Genomic DNA, 24,534 nt, shown 5'->3' on the forward strand with positions numbered 1-24,534 from the left:
CAATATAATACCAACTTAATTTTCAAAGTTACATTCTCACCAGTGATATTTCTAACTTTATATTGACTAATACATTTTGCTAGCACTAGCTCTTATCAACCTTCTTAAATTTTGTTACTTTGTTCATTGTGGTTTTAATTTACGTTTTCTAAATACTAATATGGCTAATCATTTTTCATGTTTGTTTACCCATTTGGTTATCTTTTCTCATGAAATATTTATTCATCTTTCCCATAATTTTCTATTTATCTTTTTCTTATTAAGTTGTCTGTATTTCCCTTACATGCTTCCTAGTGGTAAAATTTTAATCTTATCTGTAACTCCAGCTTCAGAGATATCTGAGAAATATAGTTTCAGGCTTTTGGCCACTCTTATAAGAGGCAGAAATATGGAAATGAACAGAAATGAATAATAAGTGGCAATTATTCATACAACATAGTAGACCATAGATGTTTAAAATATCTATTCCCAGGTTACAGGATTTGAGGAACAGAACTTTCTTTTTCTTTCAATCTTAAGATAGTGGAAAAAACTACCTTAAGATCTTTATTTGGGAATATAAGGAAATTCTAAAAAGCTTTCTGTTTTTAGAATCAGAAAACAGAAAGAATATAAAGTTAGTACTTAATAAATTAAATTAAAGTGACTTATTTTGCATTATTGTTTAATAAGTTTGTTGGTTTTTGTTTTCTGATATATAAAGTTTTAAAATTTGACTTCACTTTTCCTGATTATCATATCTTTAGTGCCAATGTTAGTCAGAAATGTTCAATTAATATTTGTTGTATTAACATAAAACATTTATATATATTCATATTTACATATATATTCCTGTTTAGATCTAGATGCTTCAAGAAAGAGAGGCTCATGTTATTTTAAAGCAGTTGGAATATATAACGAGGAAATATATGTACTGTAACTAGAACTGGGAAAACGTCAGGATCATCTCTGAGGATATGCTCCTCTTTCCAATTCACAGGATCTCACCCTGCCTTCTGTGTAGCAGCTCCTTCCACTCTTCTAACCAAAAGGAGAATTCTGTCTCTTCTATAGTTCAAATTCAAGACACCCAATCCTGTTGGTTTAACCAACTACCAACACTTATATTCATCAGAGCTCTTCATACCAGCCAGCTTATGGTAGACCTTGATTGATAGGGCTGCCCTTGACTTAATCATTGACTTCCCTGTACACAGTATAGCTCATGCAGTTTCCTAGAGTCATGGGCTATGGATGGGGTGACTTAAGTCTGGGCATGGCAGACACAGTAACTACAGCATATCCTTGTAGATCAGGATGCAGTTGTGAAAGACCTTTCTCTGACTGGAGATATCAGATAAGGCTCAAACTGCTGGGTGAAATTCAAGATGACTCTTTCAGAATGAGTGGTATTTCATTAGCTGAAAATAAAATATACGTTCCATAAATTACAGGTCTATTAATATGGCTATATCTCAGCATATTTAGGGAAATTATTCATGATGAGACTTGGATGAGGAGTGGGGACCAGATTACACAAGATTTTACATATTTTGCTAAGGAGTTTGAACTTTTCCTACAGATAGCAGCAGTACAGTGAGCCCTTGAAGGATTTTAAACATAGAAGAGGGTGAGGGTGCACTTTAGAAGGATTGTTTCCAGTTATACTTCAGAGCTGGAGAATACCCTTCCTTGGAGTGGCCTAAGAAGAGAATCAATAATTTGCCTTATCAGGCTATTCTGCATTAACCCCCAAAATAAAGCCTGCCCCATAGTCATGGTGTGGACATTGTCACTGAGCAGGCTTGGATTTAGAGGATGAAGAAAGTTTGTCCAGTGAAAGGAGAGGTCACACAAAGCAGTTGTCTAGAATGTTTTGTATTTACGTTTATTTGTCTAACTCTCTCTTCCGTCTCATTTAATTGATTCTAAGATGTGCTTTCTCCCCTTTGTCCATTGTAACACCTCCAAAGTGAGATGTAGCCAGAGTCCATGGTATGTCAAAGGTTGTAGGCAGCAGTTTTTGTTTTTCTTAGTACATAAAAGAACAGTACATCTTAATATCAAGAACAAATCCAGTTCAAAGACATATAGGCTGGAATTGTGTTTGATTCTTCTTTGTCTTTATTATTCACATTATAGCTGGCATCAGATATAGTAGACACCCTCTTATCTTCTGACAGACTAGTTGGTTTTTTGTTTGAGAGTCAAAAAAATGGTGGATAATAAAAAAATAGAAAATTTAAAAATTTTGACTTTGAGTTAATATAAAGGAATGTGCATTCCTTAATTTTTTGATATGCCAGGGTCTTAACTTTAAGTCTATTAATTGTACTTTTTTGTTGTCTGTCATGTGTAAACCATATAAGTGTATTTCATTTATAATTTCCTTTTCAATTTCTTTGAAGAAGAATGAGAACTCAGAGATCCTCTTTATTTCCTTTTAATTCTATGTGACTGTAATTTTTCTGACTTCTTGTAATTAATTATCTTCACTACTTCCATTTTAACAGCAATTATTCAATTTATATTTATTGAGATTTTCACATTTGGCTTAGGTTTTACAGAAAAAATAACTTCTATACTTTTATTAGTTTGTGTCATATTTAATTCAATTATGCAGTTATAATAACAAATTTTGGCAGATATTTTAGCTTGACTTAAGATCTGCTGCAACCTCCTTTTAATATGTTTTCCTATACTTCAGAGGCTGTAAAACTGTTAACTAGTCCAGGATATGAATTGGGTGCTGCTAATGATAAGCACTTGAAGAGACCTACTTTGAGACTCAAGTAGGAAGAGAGGCTGAGCCTCTGGCATGTATTTGAGGGTGAGGATCTAACAAGTGTAGTATGGCTCTTGAGCCCACTGCTTTAGCAGTCACAGCTCTCACAGCTGTGACAGGGTGTTCCTGTGAATGACAGCTCTGCCAGCAACTTCCTGATCTCAGGATCTCAGCCAAACACGTGTGATCCTGTAACCACTAATTGGTATAACTATTTCCCTATAGTCCAGCTTTCTCACAGTGGCCATTGTAGCAGTTCCCTCAACAAACTAGTTCTGCAGTTAGCTAAACCAGTAAGATTGACTTTTTCCCCCAGAATTTGTAGTGCACTATAGAAACCAACTAACTAATGGTAACAGCCAAAAAAGCAACTATGCATGTTACTATTGGATGTGTGGTACTATTAGAGTTATTAATAACAAGGATAACACTATTTGCCTCCTGGAATCTTTACATGATTTCTCTTCTTACTATCAAGCCAAGTAAGTATGATAGAATTTTCTCCTTTCTATTTTCCTATGGCTCTTCCATTTTGATTTGCTCATGTATTTGAATGAATATAAATAGAACCGTAACTGTCTTATTAACCTGTATATAATCTGTTCAGATATTTGTTGAACTAAAATCATGGACTTTTATGGATTTTTTAAAACCATACTGCATTGCCATTTTTTCATTGCTGTGGCCAAAATACCTGACAAGAACAACATAGAGGAGCAAAAGTCTATTTTGGCTCAGTGTCAGAGGTTAGCCCATGGTCAGCTGAGTGCATGGTTCTGGGGCCAAGGTGAGGCAGAACAGCATGGCAGAAAGGCATGATAGAGGAGAACTGCTCCATTCATGGTGGCCAAAAAGCAAAGAGGGAGGGGAAGGTGCCCCAAGGAAGAAGAGTCCCTCTAGGGCACACCCACCGTGACCCACCTCATCCAGCCATGCCCCGCTGGTCTACAGTTACAATCCATTTAGACCATTCTAACTAGGTTACAGCTCTCATATTCTAATCATTCCACCTCTGAATATCCCTGTTTTAACATAGGAGCTTTAGGAGTACATCTCATATTCAAACTATAACACATACATAAAAATAAATAATACCTTAAAATAGATTAACTCCCTATACCTTTATGGTACTTTAGTGGTTTTTCTCAATTATATTGCTAATATCTTTGTAGAATCAGATAAAATTTATCTAATCAGTATTTACAAATATGTATTTGTATGTTTCAAAGAAAACAAGGCCAAAAATAAGCAAGGACATAGAGAATATAAGGAGCGAGTTCCAAGTACATGTGCATGTATATATCTTTTGCAAAAACTCATGTATTAGCCAACAACAAATACTTTATTTTTCAAAGATGCTTGAAACATTTACAAACATAGTTATAAATTGCAAGCCCTCCCCACCACATGCATGCATACAAATTAAAAATTAATAAATAAATCACGCCTATAATAAAATAGCAAAAGATGGACACAAAGAATTTCTCTTTACAACATTTTCAAATAACTTCAGATAAAAAGAATCAAACACTAAAATTAAAAACTACTGAAAATGGACAGACTAGGCATGTCAGTGCACATCTATAATGCCAGCTACTTGGGAGGCAGAGTTAGGAAGATCCCTTAAGCCCAGGGGTTCTGGCCAACTGGGTGATATAGCCAGATCTTGCCTCCAAAAAAGAACAGAATATCAAACTAATGAGATATAGCCAAAATAGTTCTCATAACAATTTGTCATTTTTAATAAATTGAAAATAGATAGTATTGTTTCCATTAATGGCAGAATAGGTAATTAGTCTTCTTCCGAGAAAAACTACAAATCTGGACAAAATATAATATAAATCAAATCTGTTTAAAGGAATGAGAATTAATGAGGTATTATAGAACTAAGACCAGGAAAAGAAAGAAATGCAGAAATGTAAACCTGCATTTGGGACTCTTTTCTCTGGTGGTACACTGTCCCTAAAGAGGTGGAAAGAGGTTTAAAAACTAAGATGAACTTGAGACAAATTTACATGGCTAGAAAGGTGAATATTGACTTTCACTGTCCTTGGAATTGTAATTAAGTGTCTCACAGCCTCTGGGTGTTGGGTTGGGATAGCCTAGGAATAGGAGTGACTCCAGGGGCTGGGGATGTGGCTCAAGCGGTAGCATGCTTGCCTGGCATGCGTGCAGCCCGGGTTCGATCCTCAGCACCACATACAAAGATGTTGTGTCTGCCGAAAACTAAAAAATAAATATTAAAAAATTCTCTCTCTCTCTCTTAAAAAAAAAAAAAAGGAGTGACTCCAAATGGACTAATGTAAAAACATGGCTCTGAAGTGTCTTGACTCTTTGATATTGGCATAAAATGATCAGGATTTGAGAAAAAGAAAGAAGATCATTTTAAAGGAAAATGACCATAATTGTTAGGCCACAAAATATCACTGAACTTATTTATATGTAATAATATAGCTTATATGTGGCATAAAAAGAACAAGTGACTGGAAGATTAGAGTTAGCATGGTAAAACAAGGTTCTAAATCATAATAATGGGAAATAGAAACAGATCCACAGGCTGGTCTCCAAAATATGCTTAATAGTTTCAATGAAATGAGATACAAAATTGAGAACTTTGATAGGAGAACTAAAACCAGTTTTAAAAAAAGGACCAAATACAAATTCTAAACTGAAAAAACATACATTATTAGAGATGTAATTGAAGACAGAATTAGTGGAATGCTACAAGATCAGAGAGACAAGTGGAGAGAATATGAGAGTAAGGTAAGAGATGCAGGGAAAATAGTGAAAAGAGCTAAAATTCATGAGTATTTAACCCTTAAACAACATGGGTTCAAACTCTGTGGGTCCACTTAGAGACTTTTTTTAAAAAATGGAGTAGATTTCCAACAATTTGAAAAAGTTGGCAGATTAACAAACTATGTAGCCTAGAAATATTTTTTAAAAGTATGTCATGGATGCATAAACTATATGTAGATAAGAGTATATTTTACCATTTACTATCATAAAATCCACGCAAATAAACGGTAAAATTTTATTAAAACTTACACAGAGACCATACATGGCACCATTTATAGTTGAGAGAAATAAAAACACATGTAATGATACATAATTAGATCTTTGTTTTATTATTTTGTCCATTTCATTTGCTATTGATTTAAAATCATTAGGAGAATTGATAGATTATGATGCAGTAAATTTTTGATGAAGAAATATATGTCATTAAAATGTTTATAGAAAAGCTTTCATAATAGAATGTAAATATTTTAATAATAGTTTCAAAGCAGACTATATCAGCGGCATGACAAAAATCTGTTTATTTTTAGCAGTAAAAATTTTCCTAGAAAATACATTCTGCTAGAAAATACAGCATTATTGTTTTTCCTCTGGAATTGAGCATGTCTTTCCTGAAATCTTACCATATTTCTGTTCATTTTTCTCTATTAAACATAATTTTATATCTATATGACAAATCTTTTAAAAATACTGTTAGATATTTTAAAATAAAAACATTCCTGTTATTGATACTTCTAAGTACTTTTTGATTATAAAATAATTAGCAAGTCTTGTCCTTCCTTAGAGAGTAATTTTCATTATTTTTAAAGTAATTATTTCCTTCTTTTTATTATATTTGAGAACTTTGTTTTTGATAAGTATGATCTGAAAATTAAGGTTGAATTTTTCTAGTTTCAGAGGAGATTTGTAGTATGAGATACTTCTCTTAAAGTTTTAAGTGGATGGGATGTGACTTGCATTTTCACCTTGAGATGTATTTGCTATAAATAATATTTTATGCTAGCAATTATATTAAATATGTATTTTCAAAATTTTTTAATATTATAAAATTTGATTCCTTTTAGTTTTATATGATTAAAAATTATATAAAACTATATATATAAAAGTCTCTCAAGTTATACTTTTACATAAAATTAAAGTCTCAAGTTGTGCTTTCCTATCCTTTTTTTTTTTTTTTGGTAATTGTTTTAAAGCTTGAAATATCTGTAATTTAATATTAAGATTAAAGGCTCTCAGAAGTATGATCAAGCTTATGTAAAGATGTGCTAGAAAGAAGAGTTTCTAACAGGCTTCGTTTCTAACCAGCAACCATTTTATTCTGCCCTGGTTTTTTTTTTTTTTTTAGATTGACACAACACAATGCCTTTATTTTTTTTATGTGGTGCTGAGAATCGAACCTTGGTTCCGCCCGTGCAAGGCGGGCACTCTACTGCTGAGCCACAATCCCAGCCCCACTGCTCTGTTTTTTAACTGAACTAGTTAATTCAAATGAGTTTTGCAAAATACATTGAAGAAAGTAACAAATAATTCTGCAAGATATAAGGTGCCATTTATCTGACTACATGATACTAACACTTGATATTACTTTCTAAAATGGCTTGTTTTTATCATTTACTAAGGTATAACATCTGAATTTTGCCTTTTTTTCTTGAAAAAAATAAAATCAAGGACAAACTGAGTTCTGCTTCAGTTAATTATTACAATTTAATGCATTTGAAATTGTTCATCTTTTTATTCACAAAACACAGCATTTAATGGTGATTAAGCACTTTAAATTTTTTATTTGAAGTCTACTTAAAAATTATACAAAGAATTATTTTGGAGCCATGTGTTTATTTAATTGATCCCCAAATAGTAATTACTGCATTAAAATAAATTGAAATTATTGCTACATTAATTGTTTTTCCCAAAGGTTGCACAGTGAATTAAAAGAAGCTGTTGAAAAGCAATTGGAGGCCCTTCCCTTTGGCTCAGAGATAGGAAATGACATATATACAGATGAAGAAACAGTCAAGAACCTTCAAGAACAATTGCAACTTGCCAATCAAGTAAGTGATGGTATTTTTTAAAGCTTTAGACTGATTTTACAGAGATTTTTAAAAGTTTGTGTTTATTATTATTTATGAATGATAGAAAGTAACAAAATTGTTAGCACTTAATGATTTTCTTTAATTTGTCAGAATTGCTTTAAAAAAAAACTTGTATAAATACCATTTGGTATTTGCCCAGTATACTTTTTAAAAATATATATATATTTTTTAGTTGCCAATGGATTTTTTTACTTTATTTGTTTATTTATATGTGGTGCTGAGGATCGAACCCAGGGCCTCACACATGCTAGACAAGCATTCTACCACTGAGCCACAACCCCAATCCCCCCCAGTATCCTTTTTAACTGAATCATAAAGCTTTTGATATGATTAATTTTTTTGCCCTATAAGAATATTTTAATGTGAAAGGAAATTTTTAAAAGAAAACCACATTAGCTGGGTATAGTATTACATACCTGCAATCTCAATGAATTGGGAGACTGAAGCAGGAGGATTAAAAGTTCAAGGCCAGCCTCTACAATTTAGCAAAACCATGTCTCAAAATAAAAATTAAAAAAAAAGGAAGGTTGAGAGTGTAGATCAGGGTGTAGATCAGTGGCACAGTGTCCCTGGATTTAGTGCTTAGTACCACACACAAAAAAATAATAAAATAAAATAAATAAAAAACAGAAAATAATTTTATCCCACCTCCCTAAGTTTACATTTTTCATTTTTCTGTGTTTTCTTCTGGTATTCTTTTATTCAATTTTCAAAGATTATACTATTACATTTTTCTAAAGTCATAGTTCTCCTAGAATTATACTTTTTCTCTTTTTTTCTTCCCTCATAGTGATTAAAATCTATGGGAAGCTGTAGCTGTGTTCTACATATCCTGTTTTTCAACACTATAAATTTTTGTCAGTTTATACATAGGAGAATTTATTTTACACCTTCATATTCTAAGTGTCTCATATCTTTCAATTGCTATTCTGCTATTTTCTAGCTGTGTAATAATAGAAAAACTTCTTTGGACCTCAGTTTCCTCACTTATAAATGGGGTTAGAATCATAGATCACAATTTGACTTTATAATTATCAGTGAAAAGTCACATTCTTTGGGAGTTTGGTTTTGAAATTCTTTACTTATGAAAGTGATATTTTAGTTAAGTCAGAAAGGCTATAGTCTTGAAAAGAAACATGAATTTAACATTGAATTTTTTTTTAAAAAAAAAAAAAAGGTAAATTGAGGGAGTTTAAAAATTAATTAGGAAAAAATGATGAGGAAAGCATAGTCTTTGTTCCAGACTAGGAGGGATTTACAGTTGTTTTTACGAAGTAAGTAAGTAAGTGGAAATTAGTTTATACTTAAATGACTTCTTACCAAATATTAAATCTATCCTTCAAAAGCTGTGGCACAGTGTGCACTTCTTACTACTTCAGAAGTATTAAGAAACCCATTAAACAGAATTGTCAAAGTGTCACTTATGCTTATTACTTATAGAGGACCTATTTTTGCATTTATTTATGAAAGTCTTATAAAACACAAACAATTGCATTTTTATCCATTACTAATTGAAAGAACTTGTGTCATGTATCAAAAATTACATGAACCCAAACTAATCAGATAAAAATTAAATATAATTTAAAGTCAAATATTGGGAGAAAAAAAGAATTCTTAGTAACATTATACTTCATCAAAGTACAGCCAGCCCTTTGTATCTTTGTATTATATATCAGTGAAGCAACTATGGATCAAAAATAGCTGGAAAAGCTGGGTGCAGTGGTGCACACCTTTAATCCCAGCAGCTTGGGGGAGGCTGAGACAAGAGGATCCTGAGAGTTCTAAGCCAGCCTCAGCACTGCTAAGGCGCTAAGCAACTGAGTGAGACCCTGTCTCTAAATAAAATACAAAATAGGGCTGGGGATGTGACTCAGTGGTCGAGTGTAGCCAAGTTCAATCCTTGGTACTCCTCCCCCTGCCCCCAAAAAAATAGCTGGGAAATTTTTTTTTTCTGTGCTGAACACATACAGACTTTTGTGTTATTTATTGCCTAAGCAATATGTCATCAAAGTATGTAACATTTATATTGTATTAAGTGAACTGCAGATAATTTAAAGTATACAAGGTGATACACTTAAGTTATATACAATTATATATACACTTAGGTTATATACAAAAGATAATTTAAAGTATACAAGGTGATACACTTAGGTTATATACAATTACTAAGACATTTTACGTAAGGGACTGTCATACACAGGTTTTGGTATCTGGGGAGGCAGCAGTGGGGTGAGGCCCTGGAACAGGCACCCTGTGGATACAAAGGGAGGACCGTAACAAGCACTCCATGGTGGACTGCCAGTCTAAACATCTTCATTCATTCCATGCATATTTATAGCTCCCTGTCCCATGGCAGACAGACCTGCTGAGCCAGGTACTGGCAATGCAGTAGGGAGTGCTGGTTCCTGCTCTGGGTGCAACAGACTTAGAAGCTAAGTTATGGCAAGATGGTGGGTGTTGATTCTAGTCACATTGGTTCCATTTTACTTTCACACACTGTGATCTTGGGAAACTGTGTGTGTCTCACCTTCCTCATTTATATATGGAGATTATAATAATTTTTATCTTATGGGGTTCTTATGGCAATTAGGTTTTTAAAAATCCCCATAAAGCACTTTATAATGCTGAGAATATATGTAGTTAATTAATTTACTGTATTTTTATTATTACTGAGCAGCAAGATAGACAAATAAGAATTAAAATTATGTGCAAAAGATATAGTGTAGAGCAAATATATTGCCTTAGAAGCTGATAGCAAAAATACAGTATTAAGTAACTTACTTAATATTTTTAGTTTCGAGTATGTTGTTTTGTTACAGTAGTGTGATTTTAAAAAATCTTTGTGGAAGGCAACTTGACACTAAGAACTTTAGAAATGTTTGTATCCTTTGACCAAGTAATTAATTAAATAATGATATCAAGTAGATTCTAGGAATCTCTCCTGAAGAGTTACATGTGAAAATATATAAATAAACGTGTTTATATAATATTTCTAACAGTGAAAATTTGGAAATAGTTTAAAAATCTAAGATGTGAAATTAGTTAAATTATGGTTGGTCCAAATGATAAATTCATACTATTTAAAAATAATAATATATTAGTTTTAGGGTTTTGTTTTGTTTTTGTTTTGTACCAGGGATTGAACCCAGGGGCACTTAACCACTGAGTCATATTACCAGTCCTTTGTTGTATTTTATTTTGAGAGAGAGTCTCATTGAGTTGCTGAGGCTGGTTTTGAACTTGCAATCCTCCTGCCTCACTCTCCTGAGCTACTAGGATTACAGGCATGTGCCACCACACCCTCTTAAAAAATAACATATTAGTATATAATGTGGTACTCAAGATTTAGTTTAGTATCCACCATGATCATCTGAGAGGTTGTTGAAACAGATTACTACTCTCCTAGCCACACTCAAGTTTGTGACCCACGATATCTGAGATATCAATAGTTTGCATTTCTAACAGTTCTGAGATGAGGCTGGTGATGTAGTCTTTTTTTAAAAAATATTTATTCTTAAATTTTAGGTGGACATGATATCTTTTTTTTTTTTTTTTTACACTTATGTGGTGCTGAGGATCGAACCCAGTGCCTCATGCATGCTAGGTGAGCACTCTACCACTGAGCCACAACCCCAGCCTGCCTCCATGTTAGTCTTTTGAGAACCCACTAATTCTAGGAGAGTATGGGTTTTGTAACTACTAATGCAAGTGATGCTTGTCATCAGGCAGATTGGGGGAAAAATAGAACCTTTTGAAATATGAGACATTTCTATGACTTGAGTAATTAAGAAAATGAAATGAAAACTAAGTCTTACGGAAATGAAGAGAATTGTCTGGGATTATTCAGCCGAAATTTTTAAGGTATCATAGGTGAACTGCAGATAATTTAAAGATTTCAACCCAAGTCTTCGGGCTTCAGATTCTGTGTAGGTCTACACTTTTTAAAACTATGGTAATATTTAGGCAAAACCAATCTATGGCATTAGAAGACAGGACCACGGTTTTTTGGTGGGATTCCTGACTTTCAGGTGATGGTAATAATGCTCACTCTCTCAAACTGAATGCTGATTCTATGACTGTGTTCACTATGAAAGTTCATGATTTCCGACTTTTCTGAATGCACGTTATACTTCACTAATTGTTTTGTAGAAACTCAGAAACCTATATTTACTCACTGTGTTCTTTTTAAAAATGCATACTGTTCCCTTTCACCTTCTTACTGAAGCTAAGAGGGTGGATTTGCTCTGACCTGGTATTTGAAAGGTTGGACTTATGGACAAAGCGATGAAGATTTCTTCCAGAAACTCAGTCAACAACTTGCTGAGGGACCTTAGGCAAGTTACCTGAACCTTGGTTTCTACTTCTATGTAGACAGTAATGGCCTCTACCTAATAGAGTAGCATTCCTCAACCTTTTAGGTTCCAGGATCCTTCTTCAGAACACTTAAAAATTATTTAGAACTTTAAAGACCCTTTTGTTTTTGTTTTGTGTTTTATATATCGATCAATATCAATTGTATTACAAATTAAAACCTACTTTAGAATTTCTAAGGTTTATTCTTTCTGTGAAACAACTAACAGTTTTCTTTTTATAAGTTAATTTTTTTCTTTGTTAACTTTTTTCCTTCTTTTTCTTTATTTTCTTCTCATTACTATTGTGTTGTTCTTGTTGTTGTTGTTGTTTTAAGAGGGGTCTTGCTGTGTTGCCCAAGCTGGTCTCAAACTCATGAGTTTAAGTAAGCCTCCTGTAGAATAGTTTTAGTCTTTCTCTCTGATAAGGCTGTGAAATGTGAGTACAAAGATAATTTCAGAGAAAGAAAATTTTTATCTTTGGGGTTTTTCTCTAAATTATTGTTAATACAATTTTAAAACATCAAAAATTATAACTTGGATTGGAGATGATGTTGCTGAGAGGTAGAGTACTTGCTACTTTGTGAGAGGGCCTGGGTTTGATCCCTCGGACTATAAAGGAAAATATGTATATAATACAACTGTGATATAGTCATGTACTACAGAATGACATTCAGTCTATGATGGACTACATGTCCAATCATGGTCCCACAAGATTTCATCACCTCCTCACCAAGTAGCCATTTGTGTAAATATATGATGTTCACCAATGGCAAAATTGAATTTCTCAGAACCTATTCCTGTCATTAAGCCACGCGTGACTTTACCCCTTCATGCAAGTTCTATTTTCAGTCTCTAACTTGATAAGAACTCATTTGTGACATGATCTATTTGCACTATACAGTAAATAATCTGCTAATAATTTAATGAATTTTTCCCCATAGGAAAAAATTCAGGCTATAGAACTCTGGCAGACTGTTGCCCAGGAATTGGACAGACTGCAGAAAATTTACCAGGAGCACATGACCAAGGCCCAGATTCAAGTATTTGAAAGCCAAAAGCAAAAGGTAGTCTTAGATTTCATGATTTCCTTGTGTATCTATAAGAAATTGCATTCTGAAGAAACTGCATTAGAGAGGAGTACCAAAGTCTTTACTGTGATTTTATGTTAACAATAAATGGATCTCTGCTGCTCAGAAATCCCTTAAACAGATAAGATAATTAAAGCACTGCCCCAGTGCACATTTGCTTTTATAATGGGATTAGCAATAAAAGCTGTATTTAGTTCTAAGAAGCAGCTATTAGATTATTTTATATAAATAGACCTCTGAAGCTTTCTTTGCTTGATTTCCTACCTAATTTGAAACAAAACAGAACCATGCCTTAGGTTATGGTGACAGTGCTATGTAGAATAAAAATGTTTCTATCATTAAATGTGGCCTATTAAAAGTAGATGTCAAGTTTATCTACCATAAATTAATCAAAATCATATAATACAAAGAGATCTTAATAGTTATTAAGATAACTGTTTTAACTTTTCCTACCAAAAGCGAAGTCATTTTACATTCTTTCAAAGAGTACAGCTAGATTTTGCTTTACCTCTATCACAAGAACTTGCTGCCTCAGGAGACCATTCCACTGGAAAATCTGCCTTCTTTAATCCTTTGTTGGTTTTTTGACTGCCAAGTACATTGAACACTATGGACAAATTCTAATTCTAACCTCTTTTCTGTGTATCTTGAGAAGCAGTTATTTAGGTTGGTTCTCATACTTTTTTAAACTTACATTATAGACTTTCTTAATTTTAATTTATGGATATTTCAATAATAATAATTATAGTTAATTCCTACCTGAAGAAGTCATATAACAATGCTCACATGATGCTTTACAGTTTAAAAAATGACTTTTTCTATACATGCCCTGGTTTTAAAAAACCCACATGTAATTTGAGCCATAACTTTTACCTTTCAGGTCTAGAAACCTTTTTTTTTTTTTTTTTTGGTACCACTCCCCAGACTATGTTGTATTTTATTTAGAGACAGGGTTTCCCTGAGTTACTTAGCACCTTGCTGTTCCTGAGGCTGGCTTAGGACTCATGATCCTCCTACCTCAGCCTCCCGAGCTGCTGAGATTACAGAAGTGTGCCACTATGCCTGGCTAGAAACCATTTTTTAATAAAAGTAAATTCTTGAGGATTGTTGCCTCATTTAGGTCAGGAAAACCCATGAAGTTTTTGGGTTTTTTTTGGTTTTTCACCTGAATAAGATCATTCTTATACTATACCTATGCACTAAGATTTTTTTAAAATATGTGACTTTTTAAATAACACTTAATCTTTATTTCCCTGCTTGCCTATTGATTTGGTTCTGTCTTCCCACTTATTAACAGCCTCTCCCAACTTTGTGTTACCTACACAAATAGTGTTTAATAGGATCATAACAGCTAATCAAACAACTTTATATGTGTAGAACATGAGAATTTTTAAAAAAGCATTGGGCAGTAATTCCTCTGCTGTGGTTTCTTTTGTAGATTTTTTAAATAGTTTTGAATGTGGTTTTCCAATACTTGACAGGGTTTCTCTAGCATTTGGAATTTATGTCTTTAAGTTTTAAAATAGTATTTACTAATGGATTGATTTCTAGAAATAATGATTTTTACATGAAACATAAATAGCTACATTAGTATCAACATTGTTTCCTTATTATTTAGTCATTTAAATTTTTTATTTCTTTGAATATTCACACAATAATAGAAGAAACACTAAATTTATGCATAATGACTTTAGATTTAATTTTAGTTTTATTTCAAATATGGGTTGCAAAGAAAATGTTATTCATATTCTCTTCCTACCTTCCCACTAGGATCAGCTGACCAGATTTCAACAGCTAACTACGCAACTCAATGTTGGTAAAGAGAGTGCAGAAATGGTAAGTGAAAGATCCATTTTACTGTACTTGTTGATATAAACTAGAAATTGTCATGTAAATATTCATATTTATTTATGCTGATTTAAATTAAAAAACCACAAAACATTCATGACATTAAAATAGGTAGACAGTATTTTTTTTATCTTTCTCTTATACTTTCAATCATATGACATAGTTCACAGTATCTGAAATATTCCTAATCTGAAGACCCTCTTAGTGTCCTTGGTAAGATCTCCTAAGATCAGTAATATAGACCTGAACTTTCATGAGTAGACTGTATACTTTATGCATTGTAGTGCATCTAACACCAGGTATATGACAAGGAGAGTATACTTCTTTGTTGAATGAATGAATTGCTCATTTTCTCCAAAAAAATAGGAAACCAAGAACCATGTGTCAATTAATTATCAGTACTAACTTGGATATACCTAAGTTTCTCTGCAGTCTCCTACAACAAATATAAATAGTTCTTCCAGTTGCATTCTTTACCTTTTTGTTGTCCTACTTGCCTTTTGTTTTCTTTTCTTCTCAGAATTTTACTTGTCTCTATTGTTGAGTAATAGAATGATGACATGCCAGGTCATCTCGCTCCTTCCTTTCTTCACTCTTGCTTATTTACTTTGCTGATTCTTGTTAGTATTCAATAAAAATGTCCTTGTTTAAGAGTAGAGTTGCATCATCAAAAGTAAGTTATCCAGTTTTATTCTACTTTAAAATTTTTTCTCCTTGAAACATATAAAATTTATTCAACAAACATCTCCCTGTTCTACTTATACTAACATTAGAATTCTAGTCACTTAGAACTTTTAACAATATATGTCTAGAGTTTTAAAATGCTCATGATGTACTCTAAACAAAATGATTAGTGATTCTTGAAACTAAAAAGAGTATTTTTAAAAATATATTTCTGTAGGAAATTAATACTCTAACCTAATCACAATTATTTGTAATTTCTTTTGGTGTATCTCCTAGACCCATGGGAATTATATAATCCTTTGGTACCTTATATACCATACAGACCCTACTTTATTAGAGATAGCCCAAAATGATTTTGATGAAAGGAAGCCATGGAGAATGGGTGTTTGATTACAGATAAGGAATACCTAAAATCTAAGGCAGAAGAATTCATGGTGTCAGGCCAAAGCTCTGAGTAAATAAAGTGATAATGATAAAGGAGTGGCAAGATGGATAAAGGAAAGTGTTATAAAAACCAAAGTAGGGGCTGGTTGTAACCTCAGTGGTAAAGAATCTGCTTAGCATATGCAACTCCATGGGTCCAATCCTCAGGACTAAAACCAGAAAAATAAGAAAAAAAAAGGAAAGAAAAACTTTTGTAGTTGGTTAAAATAAAGGAAAATGGTTGGGAAATTTTCAAATGAGTTTTTTTAAATATATATATAAATGTCAAACAAGACTACTAAGTATAAAAGGAACAGCCTTAAGTGCCCATAAAGATGGTGCATATCCCAGAGAGCACTCAGAGCATAGTCAGAGGAGCCAGTTTGAGTCAAGATCAAATTTGAAGAAAATTTCCTCTAAAAAATCAAGCAGTTTAGGGGTTGGGGATATGGCTCAGTGGTGAAGTACTTGCCTACTATGTGTGAGGCCCTGAGTTTAATCCCCAGCACTGCCAATAAATAAATAAATATCAAGCCGTTTCCATTAAAAATTGTTTTCTGATTACATGAATAAACTCATTAAAAATGAGTAGGTTCCTAGAGATGTATAATGAATTAATGTGTGTGTAGTGAATAAAACTGGGGCAGCATGGCAGAGGAGGGAAAACTGGACCCTTCTTTCTCCCCACAAACACTGATTGAATAATTATTCATGGACAAATTTCTTTTGTGAGAAATCAGAAATTAATTCAAAGGCTCTTGCATCCCAGGAAAACGTGAAACCAAACTCCTGGACCACAGGAGAGGGATTTGGACTCTTACTGGAGACTCTGCTTCAAATGAAGCACCACGTTATCTAAAAAGGACCCCCTAACTCCTACCAGCATCCAGAGGAAGTAAGAGTTTGGTATGCACATTAGGAGCCCCAACTTTTCTGAAAGGGCTCCAGACAGCCTTTCATCCTCCCACCTTTGGAGCTCTAACAGATCCAGCAGTCTAGCTTCCCACAGGAGAATGCAGGCACTGACTGGGACTGACAAGTTTCCGTGATCCTGCTCCTTGCTCACTATAGAGCAAGTGAATGGAAAACCAGCTTTCAGCTTCCCCCTGAAGCAAGAAAGAGATCTGTGTGTCTAACTCCCCAGCTTCTCAAAGGTTTTCCAGAGAGCTAGTCTGTCTTGCCAGTCTTAGGCTCTGTTCAGTCCACCACGGTCTAGCCAAGCAAGGAAGAGTGGAGAAGGGGGCTTGGGATTTTATAGGTCATAGCTCTCTGCACACTCCCAGTTTAGCGTAGAGAAGGACAACAAAATCACAGCTGCCACCCACCATCTCCCTGGGGAGGAAAAGAATTGATAAAGGCCTCCCAAATCTCTGGTTGACTGATTGGTGGGGTCTTCTATTATAAAAGGCAAGTCTGTAAATACTATGAGGATTATCTGCTTTCTCTAAGACACAAACACCAAAATAGAGTCAGAAAAATAACCAGCCAAAGATGTTTCAAACAAAGGAACAGATAAATCTCCAGAAATCAGTCTTGCTGAAAAAAGGTTGTGGTTTACCTGATAGAGGATTAAAAGTAACTCTTATTAATTTGTTCACCAAAGTCAAGAGAACAATGTATGAGCAATATGGGAATTTCAACAAAGAGAAAATATATAAAAATACTAAATAGAAATCAAAGAGCTAAAGAACACAGTACACTGAACTTGAAAACTTCACTTAAGTTTCCATAGAAGGCTAAGTCAAGAGGAAGAAAGAATGCGAGAACTGAAAAACAAATTAGTGAAATCAAGAACAGCAACAACAACAACAACAAAAAGTGAAGAAAAATTTAAGGAATACCATTAAGTAGACCAATATATACATTACGGAAGTTCAAAAACAAGAAAAAAAAAGGACCAGAAAGTGATTCAAAGATACAGTAGCTGGAAACATCCCAAGTCATAATAAGGAAACAGATATTTATGTCCAACAAATCCAGGGGACACTACATAAGACAAATCCAAAGAAATTTACATCCAGACACATTATAGTCAAATTTTGAAAGCCAGCATATTTTGAAAGCTGCAAGAGAAAAGCAACTTAGCCATATAAGGGAACCCACAAAATAACAAATAGAAGATTTTTTAGCAGAAACCTTGCAGACCAGAAGGGAGTGGGATGATATTTTCAGAGTACTGAAAGAAGATCACTGCCAAACAATAATTCTATAGTCAGCTAAACTCTTCTTCAAAATGAAAGAGAAACAAAAAAAATCAGGGAGTTTATCACCACTAGATCCATCTTATTAAGAAATGGCAAAGGGAATTCTTTAAGTTGAAAGGATGTTAAACAGCTACACAATAACATAAGAAAGTGTGAAACATGTTAGCAAAGGGATATAAAGAATACTGTTTTACTCTAGTGGTAGTGAGTAAATCATTTTTAATTCTGATATAAAAGTTAAAAGGCAAAAGTAGTACAAATATGTTAGAAGATACATAATACGAATAGATGTGAATTGTAACAAAAATAACAAATGTGGGAAAGAGAAGCTAAATATAATAGTCTTTATATGCAATTGAAATTAGTTATCAGTTTAAAATGCATTAATATGAGGTACCCCCTCACCTCCAACCTCCACACACATACAACCAGTAGTCCCAGCTGAATACAGCAGTGTTGTATTCAGCGCTGCCAGGTGGCCTGTGTAGTTTCATAAGAAAGAGAAAATAATCAGGATATTAACAGAAAGTATCAAAAAGGAAGATAATAATAAAAAAGACAAAAGAACTGTAAGATTAACTGAAAACAGCCAACAAAATGGCAGTATTAAATCCTTTCCTATCAACAACTACTTTAAATGTAAATAGGTTAAACTCCTCAGTGAAAAGTGACCCAATGGATTAAAAAAAAAAAAATTATATGCTATGTACAAGAAATTCACTTTATATTTAAGGACACACACATAGGCTGAAAAAAGAATACTTAGCCCATTTTAAAATCAAGTTGTTTGTTTTTTACTATTGAATTATAAAAGTTCCTAGAGTATTTTAGAGATTACTTCTTTGTTTGAGGTGACATTTGCAGATATCTTTTCCCAGCCCACGGGTTGCCTTTTCAACCTACTTAGTATTTCCTTTGCTATACAGAAGCTTTTTATTTTGCTATAGTTTTTACTTGATCATTTTTGTTCTAAATCATGTTGTTTATTTAGGAGATAATACCAAATAACACCAGCAAGGTAGTGGGGAAGAGAAGGAAGCTAATAAAGGACTTTGGAAATTGAGCGAGTTAACTCTGTGGCTGAAACTTAATACCACTAATGAAATCTGAAAGCCAGTGAAGAACACAGGCTCAGGTTTCCCACCCGCGGGCCAAGGGGACTTGGGTTACTGATACACCAATACCTTTAGTCATGTCGGGCGGAACGCTGGTTCTACATGTGTAGGCTTCACAGGTAGATGAGCAAAAGAGGACCAGGTTTCCAGATCAAGTGAAGACAGAAACGCAGATCAGGCTGTCTGAACCGAATCAGGTGTCCATTGAAGTAAAGATGAGGAAAGACAACTACAGATGTGATTCACCCTCAAAGCACATAATCATTCTCATTTCATTTTTTTCTACTTATATGCCTTATGGTTAATCTTTAAAAATAGTTCTTAAATGTTCTAATACTGATTGTCTTTCTTCTTTTCCTGTGACAGAGTAACCAACACTATCTGAAAGCATTATCCGAACAAAGTGTGGAAACTGAGCAACTCCGAACACAACTTAGGTATCTTCCAAACTGAATTTTGTTATTTTATTAGTAATTACTTTTTTTTACAGGAGCTCGTGATACCATAATTTGCTTATGGGTTCTTTTTTTTCCTTTTATTAAGTATCTGTCAGTAGCTTCTTATATATCTGATCATGTGGGACAGGAAGAGACTAAAATCAAGATGGTTAGTCAGGAAGTAATTATAGCATACACGTGAAGGGGTGTGATAACAGAAGAAAACTAGTTCCTTTAAGAAAATATTTTTACACACAGAACACTACTTCCTGTCTTTCTGTGGACTCCTGTGCAGTTCCCACATCTGCTGTTTCTCTAGTAGGTAGTACCAAGGAGCACCACCAGTAGAGGAGTGGGGAGTGAGCCAGGGAAGGGAAGTAGAAGGCAGCCAGCACAGATGCTCCTTGACTTATGGTGGGTCGTGTCCCAATAAAACCACCTTAAGTTGAAAATACTGTAAATCAGTAATGCATTTAACGTACCAGCCTACCAACACCATAGCACACTACATTATAGAGAGCCCACTGTTAATCTGCGTGATTACTTGGCTGACTTAGGGCTGTAGCTCTGTGCTTCCACCCAGCCTCGTAAGAGTACCAGACACCTGTCAATAGCCCCCAAAAGATCAAAATTCAAAGTACGGTTTCTAATGCATATGTCTCTGTTTCAGACCTTTATAATGTCAAGCCATCATAAATAGGGGCCATCTGTATGGGATTTTTTAAAATTGCACAATTTAGAGCCAGGCATGATGGCATATGCCTGTATTCCCAGTGGTATGAAAGGCTGAGGCAGGAGGATCGTGGGTTTAAAGCCAACCTCAACAATAGCAAGGTGCTAACCAACTCAGTGAGATCCTGCCTCTAAATAAAATACAAAACAGGGGTAGGGATGTGGCTCAGTGGTTGGGGGTCCCTGAGTTCAATCCCCAGGATCCCCCCCAATTATACAATTTAATACTGTTTGTATATTTAGTATTCATTTGTTTAATAATCATTGCATTTAATAGTTTTCACGGGCAAATCTCCAAATAACTAAAAAAATAATTTCACTTTCATTTCTCCTAGTCCTAATACTTAAAATTCAGAAGTACAATCATGTAAGATTTGTTCTTGAATATTCATTTGAAAATATCTTTAATGTTTTAATAATGTAATATAAATTATGGTTTGTTAAATAAACTATTTCATTATGGCTTTCAAAATACAAGCATGTGTTTTACCGCACAAAATAAGATATTGTTTTCTAAAAACAGAATCTTTTATTTTTTCAAAATTTTATTTACAGCTTTTTATATTTTGATCTTATTGCCTTTGTCAACTTTCAAATTTAATATAAGATATTTACTTTCTATTTCCCTAGACATTTTACTTGTGGCTTTTACATGATTCACTTTTTTTAAAATATTTTTTTATTGGTTGCTCAAAACATTACAAAGCTCATGATATATCATCTTTCATACATTTGACTCAATTGGGTTATGAACTCCCATTTTTACCCCGAATACAAATTGCAGAATCACATCGGTTACACACTCACATTTTTACATAATGGCATATTAGTGACTGTTGTATTCTGCTACCTTTCCTTTCCCCTACTATCCACCCTCCCCTCCCCTCCCATCATCCCTCTCTACCTCATCTGCTGTTGTTCAATTCTCTCCCTTGTTTCCCCCCGCTTTCCCCTCACATCCTCTTCTATGTAATTTTGTGTAACATTGAGGGTCTCCTACCATTTCCATATGCTTTCCCTTCTCTCTCCCTTTCTCTCCCCCCACTCGTCTTTGTTTAATGTTAATCTATTCCTCATGCTCTTACTCCCTGTTCTGTTCTTAGTTGCTCTCTTTATATCAAAGAAGACATTTGGCATTTGTTTTTTAAGGATTGGCTAGCTTCGCTTAGCATAATCTGCTCTAATGCCATCCATTTCCCTGCAAATTCTATGATTTTGTCATTTTTATTGCTGCGTAGTACTCCATTGTGTATAGATGCCACATTTTTTTTTATCCATTCATCTATAGAAGGGCATCTAGGTTGGTTCCACAGTCTAGCTATTGTGAATTGTGCCTCTATGATCATTGATGTGGCAGTATCCCTATAGTACGCTCTTTTAAGATCCTCAGGGAATAGTCCGAGGAGGGCGATAGCTGGGTCAAATGGTGGCTCCATTCCCAGCTTTCCCAGGTATCACCATACTGCTTTCCAAATTGGCCTTACCAATTTGCAGTCCCACCAGCAGTGTACAAGTATACCCTTTTCCCCACATCCTCGCCAACACTTATTGTTGTTTGACTTCATAATGGCTGCCAATCTTACTAGAGTGAGATGGTATCTTAGGGTGGTTTTGATTTGCATTTCTCTGACTGCTAGAGATGGTGAGCATTTTTTCATGTACTTGTTGGTTGATTGTATGTCCTCCTCTGTGAAGTGTCTGTTCAGGTCCTTGGCCCATTTGTTGATTGGGTTATTTGTTATCTTATTGTTTAATTTTTTGAGTTCTTTGTATATTCTGGATATTAGGGCTCTATCTGAAGTGTGAGGGGTAAAAATTTGTTCCCAGGATGTAGGCTCTCTATTTACCTCTCTTATTGTTTCTCTTGCTGAGAAAAAACTTTTTAGTTTAAGTAAGTCCCATTTATTTATTCTTGTTATTAACTCTTGTGCTATGGGCGTCCTATTAAGGAATTTGGAGCCCGACCCCACAGTATGTAGATCGTAGCCAACTTTTTCTTCTATCAGACGCAGTATCTCTGATTTGATATCTAGCTCCTTGATCCATTTTGAGTTAACTTTTGTGCATGGCGAGAGAAAGGGATTCAGTTTCATTTTGTTGCATATGGATTTCCAATTTTCCCAGCACCATTTGTTGAAGATGCTATCCTTCCTCCATTGCATGCTTTTAGCCCCTTTATCAAATATAAGAAAGTTGTAATTTTGTGGATTGGTTTCTGTGTCCTCTATTCTGTACCATTGGTCCACCTGCCTGTTTTGGTACCAGTACCACGCAGTTTTTGTTACTATTGCTTTGTAGTACAGTTTGAACTCTGGTATCGCTATACCTCCAGATTCACACTTCCTGCTTAGAATTGCTTTTGCTATTCTGGGTCTTTTGTTTTTCCATATGAATTTCATGATTGCTTTCTCTATTTCTACAAGAAATGCCGTTGGGATTTTAATTGGCATCGCATTGAACCTGTAAAGAACTTTGGGTAATATCGCCATTTTGATGATGTTAGTTCTGCCTATCCATGAACAGGGTACATTTTTCCATCTTCTAAGATCTTCTTCTATCTCTCTCTTTAGGATTCTGTAGTTTTCATTGTATAAATCTTTCACCTCTTTTGTTAGGTTGATTCCCAAGTATTTTATTTTCTTTGAGGATATTGTGAATGGAGTGGTTTTCCTCATTTCCATTTCAGAAGTTTTGTTGCTGATATACAGGAATGCCTTTGATTTATGCGTGTTGATTTTATATCCTGCCACTTTGCTGAATTCATTTATTAACTCTAGCAGTTTCTTTGTAGACCCTTTTGGGTCTGTTAAATACATTATCATGTCATCCGCAAATAGCGATAATTTAAGTTCTTCTTTTCCTATTTTTATGCCTTTAATTTCTTTTGTCTGTCTAATTGCTCTGACTAGTATTTCAAGAACTAAATTGAATAGAAGTGGTGATAGAGGGCATCCCTGTCTTGTTCCAGGTTTTAGAGGGAATGCCTTCAGTTTTTCTCCATTTAGGATGATGCTAGCCTGAGGTTTAGCATATATAGCTTTTACAATGTGGAGGTAAGTTCCTGTTATCCCTAGTTTTTCTAGTGTTTTGAACATAAAGGGATGCTGTACTTTGTCAAATGCTTTTTCTGCATCTATCGAGATGATCATATGGTTCTTGTCTTTAAGTCTATTGATGTGGTGAATAGTATTTATTGATTTCAGTATATTGAACCAGCCTTGCATCCCAGGGATGAATCCTACTTGATCATGGTGCACAATTTTTTTGATATGCTTTTGTATTCGATTCGCCAGGATTTTATTGAGAATTTTTGCATCCAAGTTCATTAGAGATATTGGTCTGTAGTTTTCTTTCTTTGAAGTGTCTTTGTCTGGTTTCGGGATCAGGGTGATGTTGGCCTCATAGAATGAATTTGGAAGAGCTCCTTCTTTTTCTATTTCTTGAAATAGCTTGAAAAGTATTGGTATTAATTCTTCTTTGAAGGTTTTGTAAAACTCCGCTGTATACCCATCCGGTCCAGGGCTTTTTTTGGTTGGTAGTCTTTTGATGGCTTCTTCAATTTCTTCCTTTGTTATTGGTCTGTTTAAATTGTGTGTGTCTTCCTGACTCAATCTGGGCAGATCGTATGACTTAAGAAATTTATTGATATCTTCACTATCTTCTATTTTATTGGAATATAGGTTTTCAAAATACTTTCTAATTATCTTCTGTATTTCTGTAGTGTCTGTTGTGATATTGCCTTTTTCATCCTGTATGCTAGTAATTTGAATTCTCTCTCTTCTTCTCTTCGTTAGCATGGCTAAGGGCCTGTCGATCTTATTTATTTTTTCAAAGAATCAACTTTTAGTTTTTTCAATGGTTTTTTTTGTTTCAATTTCGTCTCTAATTTTAATTATTTCTTGTCTTCTACTACATTTGCTGTTATTTTGCTCTTCCTTTTCTAGGTTTTTGAGGTGTAGTGTGAGTTCATTTATTAGTTGGTTTTTTCTTTTTTTGAGGAA

General features: G+C 34.1%; 1 protein-coding gene across 4 annotated transcripts in view; it reads left to right on the forward strand.

Annotated features, from left to right (window-relative positions):
- The window catches only part of Sclt1 (sodium channel and clathrin linker 1), a 160,504-nt gene that overhangs the window by 34,449 nt on the left and 101,521 nt on the right, over nucleotides 1-24,534 (forward strand). For all 4 annotated transcript variants that reach the window (XR_011708035.1, XR_011708036.1, XM_071614669.1 and 1 more), the window contains exons 6-9: nucleotides 7,473-7,608; nucleotides 12,944-13,066; nucleotides 14,861-14,926; nucleotides 19,731-19,801. Coding sequence is in view for 2 of the 4 variants with exons in the window: in XM_071614669.1 (XP_071470770.1) it covers nucleotides 7,473-7,608; nucleotides 12,944-13,066; nucleotides 14,861-14,926; nucleotides 19,731-19,801 (396 nt within the window). In the remaining 2 variants the exon portion in view is untranslated. The remainder of the gene's footprint in view (nucleotides 1-7,472; nucleotides 7,609-12,943; nucleotides 13,067-14,860; nucleotides 14,927-19,730; nucleotides 19,802-24,534) is intronic.

This window comes from Marmota flaviventris, chromosome 7 (assembly GCF_047511675.1).
Source record: "Marmota flaviventris isolate mMarFla1 chromosome 7, mMarFla1.hap1, whole genome shotgun sequence".
In the NCBI taxonomy this organism is placed as follows: Eukaryota; Metazoa; Chordata; class Mammalia; order Rodentia; family Sciuridae; genus Marmota; species Marmota flaviventris.